The following is a 22,879-nucleotide window of genomic DNA, read 5'->3' as shown; positions in this document are numbered from 1 at the left end:
GTGTTGAGCGAGTATGTTCTGTTAACCCTTTCGCCGAGTATGCTCGGGCCGAGCTCCGAGTAGTTACAGCTGCTCGGTGATGTGTTTGAATCACTCCCATGTGCATGATTTGCAACTGTTTGACAGTTTTACTACATGTGAGGAATGTCTATTTCTTACACATTCCTCACATGTAATAAAGCTGTCAAACAGTTGCAAATCATGCACACGGGAGCGATTCAACCATATCACCGAGCAGCTATAAATACTCTGAGCTCGGCCCAAGCATACTCGGACAGAACATACTCGCTCAACACTAGTAAGTACACACATGGCAAATTTGCAGTACAGACAGTGAATTACAGTGTAATACATGTGGATGTGGCTTTGAAAACACAATCCACATTTTATAGAAACTATCCATGCAGAAAAACTTACAGCATTTTCATTCCACTGTAGACATGCCTTCCCATTTTATATTTTTTTCCAATCTGAATTTTACTCTTTATAGGATAAAATCTGAAGCAAACCTGCTGCACAATCCCACAGTAAATTCCCTTTATTTACATTCAACATTGAAATTGCAAAACCAAGAAGGAAATGTCAGGGAATTATAGAAATCAGTGATTTGCAAATTAAAACAAAATGTTCAAAATATCTTGATTTTCTGAGAAATGTTCTGCCACGCTAAATACCCTTAAGCACACAAATCATCAAAATCTGCTGCTAACAGCTCCCTTTGCAAATGCCGACCAATGACGTCCCAGATGTTCTCGATGGGAGATAAGTCTGGAGAGGCTTGCATGCTGTGTTGGTCACACAGGTTACTCAGTAACTAGAGCAACGTGCGGCCTGGCGTTGTTGCATTAAAAACATCTCCTAGAACACTTTTTGGAAATGGCTGTGTAACTGGTTCTGCGACCAAGTCGATGTAATGGCGAGCTGTTAGTGTACGTGGAATAAAGACTAGAGGGGTCTGGCACCATACATTATGCAACCCCATATGATAGTCTCGTGAGTAGGACCAGTATGACTTTGCCTCGTGAAGGTATTTTCATGGCAATGCCCACTTGGTCTCCAGACAAATCTCTGGCTATCATTGCATCCAATACAAAAACCAGCTGTCCTTGATTATGAGAATAGACCTCCATTGCCGTCTGACTCTGTACCATGATAGCCTTAGAGAGCGGTGGCGTGAGGTCAATATAACATCTGTAGCTGGACATTTGGCTTGTAGCCCAGTGTTGTGCAGATGCCTTCAGGTGGATTTTGTAGCCACTGTTGGACACTTTAGGGTTGTGTGATTTCCAGTTTCACATGCAGTACACAATGGATCAGTCTTTGAACCATTGCTATGGTCCTTTCTCTAAAGTGTTCTGGGAGCCATTTTCAACAAGGCCATGCCAGCCTGCATGTTGCTTATTCTACTGTGAGCAGCTCCGTGGCCTAAATGCACTACCATGGCCTGCAGAGTCTCCTGATTTGTCTCCCATTAAGCACATTTGGGACCTCATTGATTGACAATTGCAAAGTGAGCTGTCAGCAGCTGATCTTAATAGTTTGTACGCCCAAGTGTGTTCAGTGTGGAAGAACCTAATTCAGACAACCGTTAATACACCTTGGCTGCCATCAATGAAGTTAAGTGCGTGTATATCTGCAAATAGCGCTCATATGCGATACTGAATAAATCGAGATGTTTTGAAAATGTAGTTTGTTTTATCGTTTGCAGATCAGTCAAGGGGTTGTCGACTTTTAGGAAAGTGGGTCCCAAACTGTATAAAATAGCGAACTCATTAGGTGCTCCTCATGTTTTGACTGCAGTGGTGACATCACAACCCCAGTGCACATCACCGCTCTTACCAGTCACGGAGCTCAGCGTCGTGTGCCATCAACCTCCGTACGCAATGTCACCACTGTTGTGCCTGAAACTGGACAATACCTTTTAAAATTCTGTTCTTTTTATTTCCATAGCTACACAACTTTGTTGAAATTTCAATGTTACAAAGTGTGTATATATTGTTTTTCAGGTGTTTTTTTTTCTTCTGTTGATTGCTTTTATAATTCTGCTGTCTTTTCCTTGGAAACATAAACTGATCGATGTCAGAGCCTATGTGAGCGATGGCAATCTGATTGCAAACCTGCGAAATATGGTCTAAATAAATGACATGAAGAAATTAAATGTAGTTTCTGCTACATGCCCTGCAACCCGAATCTGACAATTTGACACGTCTGTTCAGTGTGACAAATCTTGGATTCCCCAAAGCATTGTGCTTTACCTGGAAATCAGCAGAATTCTGAGATTAGCTTTTTACTCATCCCATACAGCAATAAGAAATAATTTACATGTGGCAAATAAGCTGCTGATTTTCTGTTTGCATTTCCAGACAGAAAATCCACATTGTATTTTGTAGCAAGTGGATTTTGCTACATTTCATCCCCAGGCTGCAGAGAAGAAATGCATGTGATCCACATATGTGGATTTTAATTTCTTAGATTGTCGATTTATGCTGCAATTTTTCACCATGGATAGGTGTCAATTTGGCAGAAAAGTTAATCCACATGTAACACTTGCAGATTCTTTGGATTTTGACACCAATTTTCCTTGCATCAGTGGCCAAATTTTTCACTGTTGAATTTTTTCCATGTGTACATACCCTAAAGCATTGTATTTATAGACTTGCTCAACTTTGTAGGTAGATTTTAACTTAAATGGAACCTGTCACCAGTTTTGTCATATAGCAACTAAAACAATGACCTTATTCAGCGCATGTGCTGCACTCCATAAGTGCTTATAGAACCCCCTGACTCCCCCCAAAAACATTTTTTTACACTATCCCACGTATGTCAATAGTTGATCTGGTCTGATGGGCATGGTTTCGGGCCTCTCCATACCTCCACCCTTCTGCTGCTTGCTGCCCTCCTTTAATTGACATAGATGACACCACGTGTCACCCATATTGCCGGTCGTAATGTTGTGGCTGCGCACTATGCTTTGCCCTACTGCGGGCAGAGGCGAAAACATAAGTGCATGCGCCCGCAGCAGGGAAAAGCATAGTGCGCAGGTGCGAGCTGCAATTTCTGTTTTCTGTGCGCAGGCGCGAGATTTCGCCCTGAAGTGTGGATGATGTGAGGAGTCATCCACTTCCATTAGAGGAGGATGGTGAGAGCAGCCGGGGGTAGGGATGGAGAGGCCCGAATCCATGCCCATCGGACTGGACCAACCGGATTACCATACAGCATGGGAGAACTTAAAAAGGTTTTTGGGGGGGTCTACAGAGGGTTCTATTAGCATTTATGGAGTGCAGCACAGGCGCTGAATAAGGAGATGGTTTTAGTTGCTATATGAAAACACTGGTGACAGCTTCCCTTTAATCTCTTTGAAAAGCAGCATTTTTCTTCAAATTAATCAGGACTCCATCAAGAAATGGATGAAAGATAAAAGTAAAGCTTTCCATTGGGAAAGATGATCCTTCTTTCTCGTCTTGGATCCTGTCCATGCTGGGTGTGAATCCACACCACTTTGGGAAGAAGTCCTATTGCCTGAAATAGCTCTTTTTTTATGGTCAGGGGCAGTGATATATAATAGGAGCCATTCACTACCATGGATTGCTCAAACTGTAGTGCGAATTAGTGCTTTCTATATCTGTAATAAGTTACTGTTATGTCCTAGTATCCTCATTCTAGTCCATTAAACGCCACTGTTTGTTTCCTATAGGACTGATATGAAGTCCATAAATGTATTTCCTTACACTTTTTACTGTTGCAGCACAGCTGACTCTCAGGATCTTTATAGCTTGTTGCTACATAGGTAAAGTACACAAGGCCCTCTTTCTGTAATCTTGCTTTTGGGGCTCCCTGTGTGCATTTCTCTTAGCCAAACTAACACAATTTGGATTATAAGCACATATATTACTGGGGAAGGGATATTTTTTTTCATCCGATTTACAGATGCTGCTCAAAGTCCCTCAAGTGACCAAACGCAGGATACGGGCGGTTTGGAGCGGCAGAAGGTAAAGCCTGGTGTTTCTTGACCTTGTACAGAGCCCCCCCTTCTCTGTACCTGCCAGCGTCGGATCTCCAGACCGCTTTTACAAACCATTCAGGTTCATCTGGAGTCCACGGAGCAGGGACAGAGTTACCCATCTCTGTTCCCTTTCTACTCTCACGGCACCTCATTCAGAACGGAGAGGGATGCAGCAGTTTTCTAACCGGCCGTCATACTATCTGTGTACAATGCTTAATGACCTAGGGCAGGAAGGCCATTTTTGAGATCTGAATTAAACACCTACATTAATGGTCCTTGTTATAGGGGTTGTCTGGCCATTGGTATTGATGACCTATCTACAGGATACTTCATCAATAGATTGTTGAGGGTCTCAGACCCTACACACCCATTGATCAGCAGTTATTTGCTCCAGCAGCAGCTGGAGGTAAACACTCTGAAACAGACCGCTGAGCGCAGCTCTATTAAGAGTGCAGTGGCTACCACAGCACGGCTTCACTTTTAAAGTATACAAGCTGTGGAGCAGTTCCCGGCAGCGGGCGCTACACTTTAAATGGAGCTGCGCTCGGCATCCTCGTTTTTAAAGTGTTTGTATCCAGCCTGAGCAAATAACAGCTGATAAATGGGTGTGTGGGTTGTCAGACACCCATTTATGTGTTAATTACCTATCCTGTACATCGAGCATATGTATTGATGACCTCACAACCCCTTTAACAATACTTATAAACACCCAAGTAAACTTTCACTCACAACTTGAAAATATAGCTTCAAATTTTAATGTGTATGTAATGTTATGCAAGTCATTTACATAGAAGGGATCATTGTGGGGGACCAGTTTTACTTGTTGAACCACTGTAAGACCCTTTTTTTAAAAAAACAAAACTGAATCTCTTCACATCCCTGAGTCATTTGGTTGGTGGCCGGTATGTAATTGCTGCATCTCTTCTGAATAGTATCATCGTATTGGTGTTAATGCGTTTGCCTTTTCTTCTCCTCCATTTTTTTTAGCTTGATGAATCTAGGAATGAAGAATTCTCAGACATCGGGGTTATATCTTCATCTCGTAATCCACTTGCAGAAGGTGCGTTTGCTAAACTGTTTCTCACCCAGTTTAAGCCTCCTACACAGCTGTTTTTGTTGCCTTTAAAATGGTTCTTTACTTCTATATTTATCGGCTATCCTTAGGATAGATCATCAATATCAGATCTGTGGGGGTGCCACACCCAGTATACCTGCTGATCTACTGTTCAGTTGAGTAGGGGCGGATCTGCTTTTCCCCGCTGTGAACACTTATACAGTTGACCTGGCTGTGCTGTTCAGCCTTTTGTCTCTGTACGTCCGTCCAGCACCCCCACCAATCTAGTGTTGATGACCTTTCCTAAAGATGGGCCATCAATATTAAAATACTAGACAACCCCTTTAATTATTAATTTAGGATATTTTGCATTTCTATCTGTATTTGTTACATTTTTTTTTGCATAGCACTTAATATACAGGTGCATCTCACTAAATTAGAATATCATCAAAAAGTTAATTTATTTCAGTTCTTCAATACAAAAAGTGAAACTCATATATTATATATAGTCATTACAAACCGTGATCTATTTCAAGTGTTTATTTCTGTTAATGTTGATGATTATGGCTTACAGCCAATGAAAACACAAAAGTCATTATCTCAGTAAATTAAAATATTTAACAAAAAACAGCTGCAAAGGCTTCCCAAGCATTTAAAAAGGTCCCTTAGTCTGTTTCAGTAGGCTCCACAATCATGGGGAAGACTGCTGACTTGCCAGATGTCCAGAAGGCAGTCATTGACACACTCCACAAGGTCCCAGAGTTCCAATTTTCATTTGGAAATCAAGGTCCCAGAGTCTGGAGGAAGAGTGGAGAGGCCACAATCCAAGCTGCTTGAGGTCTAGTGTGAAGTTTCCACAATCATTGATGGTTTGGGGAGCCATGTCATCTGCTGGTGTAGGTCCACTGTGTTTTATCAAGACCAAAGTCAGCTCAGCCGTCTACCAGTAAATTTTAGAGCACTTCATGCTTCCCTCTGCCGACAAGCTTTTTGGAGATGGAAATTTCATTCTCCAGCAGGACTTGGCACCTGTCCACACTGCTAAAAGTACCAATACCTGGTTTACAAACAACAGCATCACTGTGCTTGATTGGCCAGCAAAATCGCCTGACCTTAACCCCATAGAGAATCTATGGCAGAGGTCCCCAACCGCCGGTCCGCGGACAAGGACCGGGCCGTTGGGGTTTTTCAGCCGGTCCGCGGCGCCGCTGACAGCTAGCTCCGCGGCCCTGCGCCTGGTCAGAGCTCGCTCTGTGTGGATTTATAATGTTTTCTGCCATAGCCGTGACAGCTCCCAGCTCCTGGCAGAGAACATTATGCAGGACGGGGTGGGGCGTCGGGCGGGTCTTAGTGACACGGCCCTCCTGCACAGCATGGTGTGTTCCTGACGGGGTGGGGCGTCGGGCGGGTCTTAGTGACGCGGCCCTCCACAGCACAGCATGGTGTGTTCCTGACGGGGTGGGGCGGCAGGCTCTCCTCACTGACACGCCCCGGCAGAACATGTTATGTGGGGCGTGCTGGGGCAGCAGACTGGCTTCAGTGACGCGGCTCCCGGTACCGGTGTTCAGTGTGTAGCGCTGCTAAGCAGCAGCGCTGTATACACTGACGCTCAATGTACAATGCTACTACTTAGCAGCGCTGTACACCGAGGTCCCGCCAGCATCCTCCCCATACAGCTCCACCCCTCCATAACCCCACCCCCATATGACCAAAGCCCCGCCCCCACCCCCACCGGGCCATGGAAAACTGGTCTTCCTTATAGCCGGTCCCTGGTGCAAAAAAGGTTGGGGACCTCTGATCTATGGGGTATTGTCAAGAGGAAGATGAGACACCAGACCCAACAATGCAGACGAGCTGAAGGCTGCTATCAAAGCAACCTGGGCTTCCATAACACCTCAGCAGTGCCACAGGCTGATCGCCTCCATGCCACGCCGCATTGATGCAGTAATTGATGCAAAAGGAGCCCCGACCAAGTATTGAGTGCATTTACTGAACATACATTTCAGTAGGCCAACATTTCGGATTTTAAAATTTATTTTTCAAGCTGTTGTTATAAAGTATTCTAATTTACTGAGATAATGACTTTTGTGTTTTCATTGGCTGTAAGCCATAATCATCAACATTAACAGAAATAAACATTTGAAATAGATCACTCTGTAATGACTCTATATAATATGAGTTTTACTTTTTGTATTGAAGAACTGAAATTAACTTTTTGATATTCTAATTTAGTGAGATGCACCTGTGCTATATGAGCTCTATCCCCATTTGAATTTGGCTATTGGGATTTTTAAGATTGATGGGTAAATTTTCCCATCAGGCTTTGTCAAAGAACGCGGGATTGTGTTTGAAACGCGTAGCTTTTTCTCCCACTTTTTTGTCTATTTTCCCATTCAGGAATGGAATCTTAATCATTAAATAAAGATTGGATACTTTACCAGAAGCTGGAATGCCTTCCTTGTTCAAACCCCTTTAATTACCGTTTTTCAATGTAAATATGAAAGTGATGATCATTATCACCTATTTGATATAATTGATTACTCATACCCCTGACTGTAAGCCTACAAAATCCCGGACTCTGCGAGTGCACCTAGAAAAGGAAGATCGCGACAAATATTGGACAGTACTGCATATATACAGTGTTAGGATTATTTGGTTGCATGACTGCAATGTGAACCTCCACATTCACAGGAATAGCCTAGAAACCGATTTGCTTTGCACAGGAGCCCCTATAGGGCTCATGGGTCTGAATTGCTTCACGAAAACTCCTTTATATTATAACAAGTCATACGGTGCGCTTCAATGTTTTTTTTGTTGTTTTTTTTGCACAAAGTCCTCTGTGTGCAATCTATGGTACAGTAAAGGCAAAATTTCTTTTGTCAGATCTTAGCCACAAATTTGTGTCCGTCTAAGGGATCGTGTGATTTGTGTGCTCACTGCTGGGATCCAGATTACTGCCCCAAAGCACACATTACCATAAAGCATATTACTTATCAGCCGTGTGTTTGTGATTTCAAATGTTTAGGAACTAAATACACCTACATCTAACCCAGTACCCTAGTGATGGTCATACAGGGTCTGTATGGCTGTAAATTTCATAAGATTTCTGCTTTCATTTGTCTGTTAGATAATAAAACTCCAGCTTTTCTAAAGCAGGATGAGTTGGAACTCTCCTTTGAAGAATGGGATATTGCCGGTTTACCTTGGTGGTTTTTGGGGAATCTGAGAACAAATTATTGTCCCCTTGGTAATGGTTCCACAGACATCCCTTCAAACCAGGTAATATTTTGGACATTAGTGGATTTTTGTTTGTATATGTATTTTTAATAGATTTAAATCTGCCTTTAACCCCATTAATGCGCTTAAAGAGGTCTGATACTAGGCAATTATTTGCTCTTATTAGGAAAACCAAAGAGAACTGGCACCACAATAATATGGAAGGATATTGTGCCATGCAGCAGAAAGTTATAGTGGTAACGAGGGAAGAAATAGGGTGTATAAAAGGCACCAAATATCCAATAGAATACAATAAATGCAGGATGTAGAAACAACTAAGATTTTTATTGATATCAAAATGACACGCAAAACACTAAAAACAATTAGAGAGTAGAAGTTACCACAAGGTAACTACACTAACTGGCTTTATAATAGACAAAGCCAGCAGCAAAAGAACAAATTCCCACAATGATAAGGGACTAGCAGGAGGGGGATTGCCGATGGACTGCAGTAGATAGAATAGAAATGCACAAAAAGAGATTTGTAATGTGGGTATATGTCTAAAGATATTAATAGCATAATAAATTTATCAATATGAGTCACTTGACATGATCACTGTAAATATGCTAAAATAATAGTCAGAAATCAAATATCCACATGATCAGATAACCATATCATATAGATTAAGCCTAAATGGGTGGCTACTAGGTGATGGACAGCTAAAGTGCTATATAAGGCATAAAAAGGTAAACCTCGAGGAAGCGACATGTTGGTAGCGTAATGCGTGGGGTCCTGTCCTGCTCCCCTTTATGGCGGATGGCACTATTCTAGTTCTGTATTGATGCCTTATTTAATCATGTCTTGTAGATCTCCGCCCTCACAGGTTGAATAAATACCTAGGTCCATCCAGTTCAGCCTTTCTCCCCCAATTGTACTCCTGATCGATCACATCCGTTTACTTCACCAGGTGCAACCAATCATGAAAGCATATAATGGAAGAGCTTTGATAAAGGACGCAGGAACCATGTCTGAAACACATCACTGCGCTTACCAAATTACCTTCCTTCATTTCCTATCGTGAACGGCATTTTAAGATTTTTTATTTTTAACAAATTCTAATTTTTATTGAAGCTGGAAAAAACTCTCTCTTGCTTTACTTGGCGTCTAAGTCAGGACGTCTGCCTTGCTCCTATCGAATACAGCTAAACTGCAAGCAGGTGAGCAGGCATACATCCTCTACGGTTTTATATAGCACTTTAGCTGTATCTACAGCCAATCATGTCCGTCACCTAGTAGCCATCCCTTTAGGCTTAATCTATATGATATTGTTGTCTGATCATGTGGATATTCGTTTTACTATTATTTTATCATATTATATCATGTTTACAATATTACAATCATGTTTATCATGTCAAGCGACTCATATATTGATACATTTATTATGCTATTAATATCTTTAGGCATATACCCACATTACAAATCTTTTTGTGCATTTCTATTCTATCTACTAGTCCATCGGCAATCCCCCTCCTGCTAGTTACTTTGTGGGAATTAGACAAAGCCAGCAGCAAAAGAGCAATCATAACAGCCAGTTAGTGTAGTTACCTTGTAATTTTACGTTTTTTTTTATTTGTTTTTGTGTGTCTTTTTGATTATCAATAAAAATCTTTGTTTCTACATCCTGCATTTCTTGTATTCTTTTGGATATTTGGTGCCTTTTATACACCCGATTTCTTCCCTCATTGCTCTTATTTTATTCCAGCAGCTCCTTTGAGGAATCAATGCTTTGTGTTTGCTGCTTGTTTTTTTTTTGCATTTAAGTGTGCAATATGGTTCCAGAGACAGGGATCTTCTTATTTAGTTTTTATGGTCGTTACCAAGGGGAAGGGAATGGCACACCGGGAAATGCAATGCAGCCTACAGACATTCTCAGAGAGAGTCCTGGGAGAGCCCCCTTGTAAAGACCATACAATTGGCACTAAATAAAAAAAAAACAACAAATCTCTGAAACCAGATGATGGGTTTTGAAAAAATTAAATACTGAAGTGGTCAGCAGAAATAAAATAAGAGCAAAAGCTGGCTTCTTTTAACCAGGTGACAGGTGCTCGTTACAGGAAATCTGTCACCTGTTTTTTGCGAACTCCATCTTGGAGCAACATAATGTATATACAGAGACACTGATTCTAGCGATGTGAAACTTACTGGGCTGCTTGCTGTCATTTTGAGAATATCACTGTTTTATCTTCTGCAGTTCTACCAGTTCTCTAAATGCTGAGCTCTGTAGAACCCCGCCCACACCCCTGATTGGCTGCTTTCTGTGTATACTGTGCATAGGCAGAAAGATACCAATCAGTGATGGGGGTGGAGTAATACAGAGCTCATGAATATGATTGACTATCTGGCAGCAGGTTTACTAGTCCTAATGATCTCCTGCTGGTAAGTGATTTTATTAAAATGACACCATACAGACCCGCAAGTGTTAAATTGCTGGAATCGGAGGCTCTGCCCCTACATCTTGTTGCTCTCAGATTAGGTGGCAAAAACCTGGTGAAAGATTCTCTTTATAGGACTTTGAAGTTCATACACACAATTGGGGATTTCTGGGAAATGGAGGTTTCACTTCTTAGCAATCGCACCTTCATCTGTTTGCCAGGTAGAAAAATGCGGTAACAAAGGTGGTCTCCTTCAGACATTCATAGATTTTCCAAAGCAAACAACCCCTTTTAATGGCCCCATTACAATTAAGAAGAGCTAAACTTTTTCTTAATCTACCCTGGGTTATACAGCATGCCAGCCATCACTACATTATGGCCCTTTTGTTATATAAAGTATGTTTGATCTAATGTGAGTGACCCCCTAGACCGTTGGAGCAATTTCAGTGTACAATGTGTTTAGGACTTTCTGTATGATTGTGCTTTAATGAATATTATTTTATGTACATTGAACATTTGTCTGTGTCAAGAACCTTGTCTTCCACCTTGCAGGACATAGATACAGCCCTTGTTTCAGATACCACAGATGACTTTTGGTTCCTTAATGACAGTCGGTCAGATCAAATTAATGTGGAGGTGAAAGTGGAAAATCTGGACTCTCAAGATAGTGAGGGTGAAGATGTGAGAGATGGCGAAGGAAAGAAAGTGAGTTTTATGCCACATGTACCCCTACATTCTTTCTCTTCTCTTTAGGGAATAATTGTCTTCCCGCATTTGTTTTTTGCCCCGCTACTTTTGAGTAGTTCTAATATGAAATGAGCCAGATCCACATCATGATTTCATTGATAAGATTTTGCAGTCGTGCCCTGCGACTCGGCAGCTAAATGCTAAAATGAGGTCCATTTATATTGTGGGAATACTATAGCGTTCTGATAGACTGAAATACAAAATCAAATTTAGGGAAATTTTATAAAAATGGGGCAAGTGGCATAATAAACTTGCCACACATTAATAAGTATAACAGATTTTTTTATATTTTTTTTATGTAGTGAAACCTGTCAAAAAGCATACATTATTTGGCATGTTTTATCTTTTTTTTTTTCTCGCACAACCTATTTTGTAAACCACTTCAATGCGTCTAAAAGAAATATGAAAGCCTCTTTTATAAAGTTTCATTATTCTGTCGGTTATACAAGTGCTTATTTGTAATAGCTAACAATCGCTGCTTGTTCTTTGTGCTCCTCAGGTGATCGAGCTGACCATCTATGGAGATGACTTGGAGGACACACAAAGCCTGAGTGATGATACGGATACAGAAACCACATCTGAGGTTTGGCTCGTTTTACAAAGCTTTCTGATGAGGAAATATGGGACCATGCCGCATCTGTCCACAGGTCATGGGTGCTATTGTAGCTCAGCTGGATTTACTTCAGTGGTGCTGAGCTACAATCAGTCACAACCTGTGGACTTGTGTGCGGTTTTTAGCAGCCATGTTTTTGGACAACCCTTTTAATGATATAATGGATAAGTTCTCACCTTATTTCTCTCTCTTCAGGACTGCTGGCAGTGTACCAGTTGCCATAAGTTTAATTCACCTGCAAAACGCTACTGCTTCCGCTGCTGGGCTTTACGCAAGGATTGGTACTCGGACTGTCCGCCTCTCACTCATACCCTCTCTACTCCCATTCTGCCAGCAAAAGCCAATTCCCTGGAAATGAACAATGGAATTGACATTCCTGACTGCCGCAGAACACTATCTGCCCCCATGGTGCGGGTGAGAAGCAGTGATCCCAAATCACAAGTTCCTTTCTTAGAGCCCTTAGACCTGGCATCAAATGCCAGAACACTTTCAGACAGCTCAGAACTTCTTCTTGCCTCTGAGGAAGCGTCACTGGACTCTACTCGCCCCTTGTTAGAACCTTGCAGGCTGTGCCACCGGCGCCCACGTAATGGCAATGTAGTACATGGGCGTACAGCCCACTTGGTGACATGTTTTCGGTGTGCACGCAATCTTAAGAAGACTCGGAAGGGATGTCCAGTTTGTCAGAAACCCATACAGATGGTGGTGAAAACATACATGCCGTAGCATGGGATGTCTCCAATGTCTTGTTTTTTCTTAAGCACTTTTTTTTGTCAGAAGGAGACCTGGGTGGCAATATTGTGAAAGATTTTTGTTTACCTGGAGTAGTGGAATTTTTCCTTATTCCAGTCTCCATAACTTACCATGCTTTATCACTGCCATGATATATTGAGGTGTTTTCTGCTGCCCCTTTTTGAGTCACCACTGTGAACAGAAAGTCAAACTTTTCCAGGGAATATTTATAAAGATATAAGAATATATATATATAAAGCATAAAGATGTGTATCTATTTATATCGAGACGTCAGTCTTTACAGTTTGATGTGCCTGGAATCCATGTTCACAAACTCATTCCGGACAGTATTTTCAGGACTCAGTCACAATGCAACTATAGTCATTAATGCATCTTCTAAAGTTTTACTCCTTTATTGTATTATAGTTGTTTTTTTGTTTTTTTTTTTCACAATGAAGAATCTATTAAGAGATGTCGCGTCACATATCTACAGCTCAACTGTATCGTCATAGCATTCTTGTTTTTTATGAAATCTATTGTATAGATGCTTATTTTGCCAAACTGTTGCCTTACATGCAGCTTTAGAGTGAAAATGATTGTCAAACCCAATGCCATTTTATTTTATATTTTTACGCACTTCTGAAAGCTAGTAAATGGTACTTCTTTAAAACATGTTATAGTGGATTCAATTAAGCAACAAGGGCCACCTAACTTGTTCTAGCACCATACATTTCTTTAAAAAAATTTATTAAAAAAATAGATTGCAAAACTTGTAAGCTTCTCAAATGCAGTAGATGGCCAAATCTCTCCCCAATCTGCCAACCTTTCCTGTCTTTTCAGAGACTCCTGTGACAGTGGCTTATCTTGCGTAGAGCAAAAGTATTATATTTGTTATGCCACATCCTTATCTTCCCCTGACATCTTTTGGGGGTTAAGAGTCGGGAAGCTTCAATATACATTAGGTTTGCTCACTGTTAGACAAATATGTATAGGGGTATATAGGCTGGTCAAACATTCGCTATTGCTTATAACCCTATGCTTCGTGCATAGAAGAACTCTCTTCCAGACATGGAGACTTGGGATGCACTATACACTTTAGTGTTCTGATCCAGCTTAAAACCGGGTCTGTGCAATGATCCTATTTGTGGTGTCGAACCTTCCTCATGTATGTTGATCAACCGGACCTGCAGACCATATAGTGTGTGTGGGGTCTCCCGACTCTCTCTGACAGATGATATTGGGGGAGAGAAGGATTGGCATTTTAAATTGAAATGCTCAATCTTTTTCAAACTGCTTGAAAGAGGCCATCGCTGAGAGGTTTGTCCACGCTGGGCCTCATGGCCATGTGTGTGAGTAAATGGGGAGAGAGAGTTTACAGCCAAATTAGCTGAAAATAATCTGAGCTGTATGGTCAACTTTACTTACTCTGTACTGTATATTCCCCTATGCAGGTTTATGTGAAATGGCTCTTTCGAAGGCCAAATAGCTTACCATCACTTGTGTTGGGGAAAGTGGCCATAGAGGGCGAACCATTTAGATTTCCTATCAGTACATTATCACTGTGCGCCTTTGTTCTCTCATTGTTGTCTTGTTCATTTTCTTACCAGTATTGTAATTTTACAATTAGTTGTGGCGGAGGTGGTATTTTAAGTTACTTACATATGTAATCTTACTTGATCAGTCATTTCAGACAGTGAGCAAAAACTAATTGCAAAGTTTACTTTTAGTGTAATTGGATTCTGTAGCAGTCATATTACAGGATGTCATGTGATAAAACCATTCACTATTTTAACCGTCAATTAGATGACTTATGTGAAGGCTTGACCTATAGAAACAACCTATTTAATCCATCAGACTTAAGACTGGGTTTTAAATTGCTGCATATGTGGTCTGACGGGGAGAATTTCATGTGCCTCTGAGGTTTATCAAAATTTTTTTTTCTTTGAGAATGTAACTTAACCTGTAAAGCATGTCTTGCCATTGATCTCATGATCCGTCATATACAAGAAACCTAATGGCTTATTCATATTGAGGATTTTGTTAATGTATGCAAGCGAAAGTGAAACTTAATTGCACTATATGATGGTTCTGTAGTAATTAATCTGCATTTGTTGACATGGGTAAAGTATAGGACATTTACGACTGATTTTCGATTTTTCTTTTGGTATTTCTTTAACTATTCTAGAAAGATTAAAAGTATTTTCCAATGTTTTGCTTGTTGCATCCATTTGTTGAGTAAAATCTTGAATGAAAAAGAGTGATTGAAATATTGATACATCCCAAATAAACAGAATGACCAGGGGATTGTGAAACATTCAGGGCTGTGGAGTCTGAGTCGGTGTGTCCATTTTGGTGGAGTCTGAGTCTGTATAAAATGGACCGACTCCAACACCTAAAATATATAATAAATTGGGTACATTAGTTCAATTCAGTTTGTGGGGAATATTTTTTTCATAAGAGTTTGGAAAAGTTATGAAATGTCCTATAAATGTCTGTCCTATTCCTGATCTAAGGGTCTAGACTTTTAGCTGAGTCGTGAAGTCAGTATCATGGAAATTGAGGAGTCGGCGGTTTGGCTTACCGACTCCACAGCCCTGGAAACATTAAATGTCCACATTGACCCTTGTTTGATGCACAATACATAGCCAGGATTTTCTGGCTGTTGGGTCAGATTGCTGGTTTTCACCATTTCAGCCACATCCATTTAACTTGCATTCGCGTGATTTTCATAGGGAAAATTCCAGCAGCCTTAGGCTGTGTGCACATGGTGCGTCTTCGCATTTTTTCTGTGCAGAATTGGGACAAAAACGTTAGGGAATCCTTCTGACAGCTAATTAAATGAGAATCCTGAAGTGCTGTTCACATGATCAGGAATTTTCCTTTGAGTATTTACAGTGCTTTTAAATCTGCAGCATGTCAACTTTTTGTGCATTTTTGCTGCGTTTTTCCCCCTTTGACTTCAATTGAGTCAGTCAAATCCAAAGCACAAACGCAGGTATAAAAAATGTTTGCGGATTTGCTGTGGATTTGACTGAATCAATTGAAGTCAATGTGTCAAAAACGCACAAAGATTTGACCGTGGGTCACAGGCGTCAGCTGATGAGCGGCTACTACAGCTGGCGCCTGCAACCAGTGGTCAAGGAAAAAACTATTTTTGTAGCAAAAATAAACACATTATAATCACATGGCACCAAATCTCCAATGCCCATGTCACCTGTAAAAATAAAAAAACACCATATCCCCTCACCTGTCCGCTGCAATCAACGTAATCCAGAATGTCCCATGGCGATCGGATCATTTATAGATGAGTCACATCCGGAGATGTGACTGCTCTACCAAGCAGCCGGTGATAAACTGACAGGAGCGTAATTGCTCCTGCAGTGTATAACGCTGAGCTGCTGTGAGAGGTCACACAAGTTCATCAGCTGATGAACCCCTGTGACCTCACTTATGGCACCACCGCTGCGTGAGAAAGTTCTCACACATCAGTGGTGCAGTAAGTGAGGTCACCGGAGCTTTTCAGCTGATGAACTCATGTAACCTCTCACTGCAGCTCCGCGCTATGCACTGACACAGGAGCAATTACACTCCTGTCATTGTCAGCCTGCTGTCTTGTAGAAGGGAATGTAGAATGGCTAGTAAATTCAGCCCTCCACGCCATTTTTTTTTATTTTACTTTTTACAATTTACTATTGTCTCCGCTGCAGATTTTGACCTGTTGAAATGTCATTACATTCACATTACATGCAGTGGATCTGCACATACTGACAAAAGAAGTCTGGCATTAGAACGTAGTGTTTTGGATGCAGCGAAAATATGCTGCGTCCAAAGCGCTGCTGTTTCCTGATTGTGGGGACATACCCAAAGGCTAACCAAATGGCTGTAAGCTGTTATTAATAACCAGGGAACATGTTGGCCTAATGACCCCTTCCTAGGCTAAAAATGGCAGCCTTCAGCTGCCCCAGAAATGGCACTTCATATTTGAATGGGATTAGGGGTAATGGGATTAGTTGTCACTTACACCAATCCCTAGGTTTAGTAATGCGGAGGTGTCAGCCAGACACCCTCATTACTACACTTGTAAGTAAAGAAATACACCAAGAATAAAGCACTTTATTTGAAATAAAACACATTCTTCAATCATTTAAATTAACCCAATATACTCTTCCCTAGTCCGACGGTAATCCAGGGGTTAAAGTGATTCCCACGTTTCTTTTTTCACATATCTTTAGTTGGCTCCAAAAAGCATTCATTGCTGTACAAAAAAGCTTAAAAAAGACATGCAAAAACGCTCAGCCTGTCATTGGTCTTCCCTGGACGACCAAAATGGTGGCTTCAGGGTCTTCAGTAGGCCTCTGGCTGCCATGGCAATCCTGCATCTCCTAAGACTGCGGTGCAGGGGGGCTGAATGGAACAAACAGCAGCAATAATATTTGTCAGCGGCATTTAAGAGGGTTGTCTAGTCTGCCAGATCGGAAAAATCCAATTTTTTTTTTTTTTTTTGTCCTTGTGTGGCAAATATATCTGAAACAATTTAGCTCCATTTGCAATATTAGTGTTAGCACCTTTATATGGCACGATCTCCGGCGTGCACCGCGTGGCACACAATAGAGCACTCCATCGGCCTTGTGTGCGTGTATGCTTTCTTAGCTTTTGGATTAACTTGCCCAATAGATGGTTCTTTTTTTGGGCGGCATTTTAAAAAACAGTACTTAGTATTATGACCCTTAGTAATCACCTCACACTGATCAGAGATCTAATAGAATGATGATTTGCTCGATCGTAGTGTTGGTGCACCTTGATTCGGGTACAAAGATTGTGAACATAACTACGTTTTTGGCAATAATAATTTTTAACAAAGGATTTATGCCAATTCTTAAAGTTATGGATATGTTGGGAATGACTATTGGACAGCAAGCAAAGATGAATGCGCATACTCGGGACAAGGCTTGTTTAAGTCCCTCGGAGCGGCATTTGTCTGACTCCGTTCGAGACCACAAACCTCATCACAGAAAAGAGAGCAGCTCTGCGGGAATTTGAGCACAAGGAAGGATCACTCTATGGTCCTGCAGTAGCTGATTGATCGTAAGTAGTGTTGAGCGATACCTTCCGATATCGGGAAGTATCGGATCGGATTGGATCGGACCGATACCGAAAAAGTATCGGATATCGCCGATTCCGATACCGGAAACCAATGCAAGTCAATGGGACAGAAATATCGGAATGAAAATAAACCCTTTCTTTCCTTGTAGGTTAATTCTACATGAAGGAAAACAACTAAGAATAATGTAGAATGTATTGGGGGAGACAAAGGCATAGAGGTTTAGCCCAATCAAATGGAATAGCAGGAATTAATATTTTTTTTTAAGACGTTCTGAGTTACGGAAATATTGACTATGTTAAGTATTTTTATATTTTGTCAGATATTTGTTTCACTACTTCCATGCTCTTCACCTTCTTTTTTACTTCTCCCACACTTTCTCCTTCATCATCCTCAGCATCTTTTTCATCCACTTCTTCTTTACCTTCTTCATCTTCTTCTTCACCTTCTTAGTATTATTCTTTTTTTTTTACATTCTTCATATTCTACTTTTTCATCTTCTTCATCTTCATCATATTCTTATTTGTGGCAGGCATTCCTGTAGTTATCTATAAAAGGTTGGACATTACACCTTTCGTTCTGCCCGTCACAAAAGACTTACAACAGGATTTGTCCGTGTTCAGTTTGGCCTGCAGCAGCAGGTCTTTTCCAGGGGCACCACGAGGAGGAACGGACTCACCCCCATACACTGCTTAGTCATCTTCTGCTTATAATTTAGATATTATCTTTTGCTCTGATTTTTAGTCTTATGCTTAATGTTCTTCCGCTTTTTGTTCTGCAGCTTCTTGTATTTCTGCTTCTTGGTTTTCTGTCTCTTGTGCTTCTGTATCTTGGTGCTTGTCTTCTCTTCTTTGTCCTCTTGGTCAACTTCTTCAGGGTCATCTTCTTCGGGGTGGTCTTCAGGGTCGTCGTCTTCGGGGGTCCTCGTCTTCGGGGTCCTCGTCTTCTTCGGGTTGGTCTTCTGGGTCCTCGTCTTCGGGGTCCTCGTCTTCTTTGGGGTGGTCTTCAGGGTCCTCGTCTTCGGGGTGGTATTCAGGGTCGTAGTCTTCGGGGTCCTCATCAGGGAGATCTAGAGTGATTACCAAGAACCATTTCAAAAAGCTCGAACTTGGAAATGTAGCAGAAGGTACAAGAAAGCTGAGGAACTACCGAGGACCAGCTGACGGTACTGGAACCCGGATGGGTAGCAGAAGGTACAAGAGCCAATGGAACTGCCGAAGACCAGCTGACGGTACTGGAACTAGGTTACTAAGCAGGAGGTACCTGTGCCAGAAAGCACTACCAAGGACCAGCAGACGTTGGTGCAACTTGGATACCGAGAAGGAGGCACCTAATCCAAAGGCACTGCCGAGAACCAGCTGACGGTACTGGAACCCGGATGGGTAGTAGAAGGTACCCATGTAAAAAAAAGTTCAAGGCCGCGAGCCGGCCGCAGGTACCAAAACCCACAGTCCTACAGGGGGTGCTTGTCCTATTGGCACTATGGAACCAGCCTTCATTGCCAGATTCCGCAGCCCTCATAGGAGTCACCTAAACTGCAGGCACCATAGAGTCGGCTAACCCGACCGCAACACGACAGGACAACGCATTGGAGGCAAAGTGACGTTGACACTACCCGGAAACAGCTGGCGTGCTGGAACCAGGCTGGGCAGGAGGGAGTACCCGTGCCAAAGTCACTGCCGAGAACCAGCTGACGGTACTGGAACCCAGGGTGAATACTAAAAAGAGTGGAGCCAGAGGTGTAATTGGAGCAAGTTTTAAATCCGTAGTACAGTGGATGTGGACAAAGCAGGAGAATTTGCCAGACACACAGCTGGGGATCAGCTGACGTTACTGAACCCCAATAACACTGGAGCAAGCGTTGACTGTGCAGACGGCACTTCTGAGCAGCAACTAGCGGTATTGGAGCCCAGGGTAAATACTAAAAACAGAGGAGCCAGAGGTGTATTTGGAGGAGGTTTTAAATCCGTAGTACAGTGGATGTGAACAAAGCAGGAGAATTCGCCGGACACACAGCTGGGGATCAGCTGACGTTACTGAACCCCAATAACACGGCAGCAAGTGTTGACTGTGCAGACGGCACTTCCGAGCGCCAACTGGCGGTGTTGGAGCTCAGGGATAATACTGAAAACAGAGGAGCCAGAGGTGTAATTGGAGCAACTTTAAAATCTGTAGTAGTGAGAATGTGGACAGAGCAGGAGAAATTGCCGTCCGCACAGCAGGGGAACAGCTGACGTTACTGAACCCCAATAACACGGCAGCAAGTGTTGACTGTGCAGACGGCACTTCCGAGCGCCAACTGGCGGTGTTGGAGCTCAGGGATAATACTGAAAACAGAGGAGCCAGAGGTGTAATTGGAGCAACTTTAAAATCTGTAGTAGTGAGAATGTGGACAGAGCAGGAGAAATTGCCGTCCGCACAGCAGGGGAACAGCTGACGTTACTGAACCCCAATAATACGGCAGCAAGTGTTGACTGTGCAGACGGCACTTCCAAGCGCCAACTGGCGGTGTTGGAGCTCAGGGATTACAGTTCAGGTGGTAGAAACATGAACACAACAGGAGACCTGGATACTGTTGCCAACCAATTATTTATTCTGGAAGAGGACTGGCAAATTCATGAGAGATCCAGGCCTTGTTCATTTTGAGAAAAGTAAGCCGGTCCACGTTATCGGAGGATAGTCGCATGCGACGGTCTGTTAGTACACCACCTGCGGCACTAAAGACGCGTTCCGATAATACACTAGCAGCAGGGCAAGCTAGCACCTCCAATGCATACTGACTAAGCTCTGGCCATGTATCCAGCTTACAGACCCAAAACTTGAAGGGAGAAGAGCCGTCTGGGAGTACACTAAGAGGGCAAGACATGTAGTCTGTCACCATCTGACGGAAACGTTGCCTCCTGCTGACTGGAGCCGTCTGTGATGGTGTAGACATTTGTGGCGGCGGGGACACAAAACTTTGCCACATTTCGGCCATACTGGTCTTGCCTTGTGCTGAGGCGCTGCTTCTGCTCCCTCTTTGTGCAGAGCTTCCTCCACTGCCTCGACTCACTGAGCTGCTTTGTAAAGCACTAGCAGCACTGCTCTCGGTTGGAATGGAGAACATGATGGAATGCACCAGTGCGTCTTGGTACTCCCGCATTTTACGCTCCCGGTTCAACGGTGTTATGAGGCTTTGTAAGTTGTCCCGGTAGCGAGGATCTAGGAGGGTGGACACCCAATAATCAGCCGTGTTGAGAATGTGGGCGATGCGGCGGTCGTTTCTCAGGCACTGCAGCATGAAATCAACCATGTGCTGCAGACTGCCAACTGGCCAAGAAACGCTGTCCCCTGCTTGAGGCGTGATCTCTGCCTGCTCTGCATCACCCCACCCTCGCTCTAGATACTGACTACTAGAGCATTGTGTACCTCCTTCCTCTGGACAGATGTCTTCCTCATCCATTGACTCCTCCTCATCCTCCTCACAAAGTGTCCCCTGCCTAGGCGTTTGTGAGGAACCACGTTGCGCAGAATGTAGAGAAGCAGATGGCATTTGTGACTCCTCATCCTCCACCTCTTCCAAAACCTCGTCCCTTAGTGCTTGCAGTGTTTTTTCAAGCAGGCAGATAAGGGGGATAGTCATGCTGACTAGTGCATCATCTGCACTCTCCATCCGCGTGGAATAATCGAAGGCACGCAAAACGTGGCAAATGTCCTTCATAGAGGCCCACTCAGTGGTGGTGAAGTGTGAACGGCGCGCACTGCGACTTGTTTGCGCCTGATGCAGCTGGTACTCCATTACTGCTGCCTGCTGCTCACACAACCTCTCCAACATATGTAACGTTGAATTCCACCTGGTGGGTAGGTCACATATGATGCGATGTTCCGGAAGACGTAATCGGCGCTGCAGAGCTGCAATGCGTGATCTTGCATTGCTGGAACGCCGCAAGTGAGCGCACTCTATGCGGACCTTGTGAAGCAGTGCATCAAGATCCGGATAGTCCCTCAAAAAACTCTGCACGACCAAGTTGAGCACATGTGCCAGACATGGGATGTGAGTGAGGTTGCCTAGGCCCAGAGCTGCCACCAGATTTCGGCCATTGTCACACACTACCATGCCTGGCTGGAGATTCGCTGGCACAAACCACACGTCGCTCTGCTGCTTGATGGCATTCCAGAGCTCCTGCGCTGTGTGGCTTCGATTCCCCAAAGAAATTAATTTTAATACGGCCTGTTGACGTTTGGCCACGGCTGTGCTCATATTGGTCACCATAACAGGTAACCGTTCACGGGTCGATGTGGAGGTAGACCGTGATGGCTCCTGCAGCGCTGATTCAGAGGAACTGGAGTATGAGGAGGAGTCAATGTGTACAGACTGGATTCCTGCAATCCTTGGAGTTGGCAGAACACGTACAGCGCCACTCTCAAGATCTGTACCCGGCTCCACAACATTTACCCAATGGGCAGTGAGGGAAAGGTATCGTCCCTGTCCATGCTTACTGGTCCACGCATCGGTGGTCAGGTGGACCTTGCTACTGACGGCGTTTTGTAGCGCATGTTTAATTTTTCCCTCCACATGATGTTGCAGGGCAGGGACGGCTTGCCTGCTGAAATAAAATCGGCTGGGCACGTTGTATTGTGGGACTGCCAATGCCATAAAGTTACGGAATGTGTCAGTCTCCACCAGCCTGAATGATAGCATTTCAAGGGCCAGTAGTTTAGCAATGCCAGCATTCAGAGCCTGTGCTCGGGGGTGGTTTGCCGAGTATGGGCGCCTTTTCTCCCATGCCTGTGCTAACGATGGCTGTAGACTGGCCTGGGAGTGTGAGGATGACTGGGAAAGTGGTGCTGTGGGTGGAATTACACTGTGTCTCTGTACAACAGTGCCAGAGATTCTTCCATGGCGATCCTGTGAGGAAGCCGAACCAGCTGTGTGTGAGCTGGAGGAAGAGGCTACAACACGAGCTGAAGAAGGTGGTAAGTGGCGCTGTAGGTTGGCCTA

General features: G+C 43.2%; 1 protein-coding gene across 1 annotated transcript in view; it reads left to right on the top strand.

Moving 5' to 3' along the window:
* Nucleotides 1-14,963, top strand: part of MDM4 (MDM4 regulator of p53) — a 67,115-nt gene extending 52,152 nt beyond the window's left edge. The window contains exons 6-11 of the mRNA XM_073667037.1: nucleotides 3,928-3,989; nucleotides 4,991-5,063; nucleotides 8,185-8,336; nucleotides 11,258-11,410; nucleotides 11,952-12,035; nucleotides 12,261-14,963. Coding sequence (XP_073523138.1) covers nucleotides 3,928-3,989; nucleotides 4,991-5,063; nucleotides 8,185-8,336; nucleotides 11,258-11,410; nucleotides 11,952-12,035; nucleotides 12,261-12,791 — 1,055 coding nt within the window. The 3' untranslated portion in view covers nucleotides 12,792-14,963. The remainder of the gene's footprint in view (nucleotides 1-3,927; nucleotides 3,990-4,990; nucleotides 5,064-8,184; nucleotides 8,337-11,257; nucleotides 11,411-11,951; nucleotides 12,036-12,260) is intronic.
* The last annotated feature ends 7,916 nt before the right edge of the window (nucleotides 14,964-22,879 follow it).

The sequence above is a fragment of the Phyllobates terribilis genome, unplaced genomic scaffold, assembly GCF_046119375.1.
Source record: "Phyllobates terribilis strain yellow unplaced genomic scaffold, ASM4611937v1 Scaffold_2__4_contigs__length_985480577, whole genome shotgun sequence".
In the NCBI taxonomy this organism is placed as follows: Eukaryota; Metazoa; Chordata; class Amphibia; order Anura; family Dendrobatidae; genus Phyllobates; species Phyllobates terribilis.
This window is presented reverse-complemented; position numbering and strand designations above follow the sequence as displayed.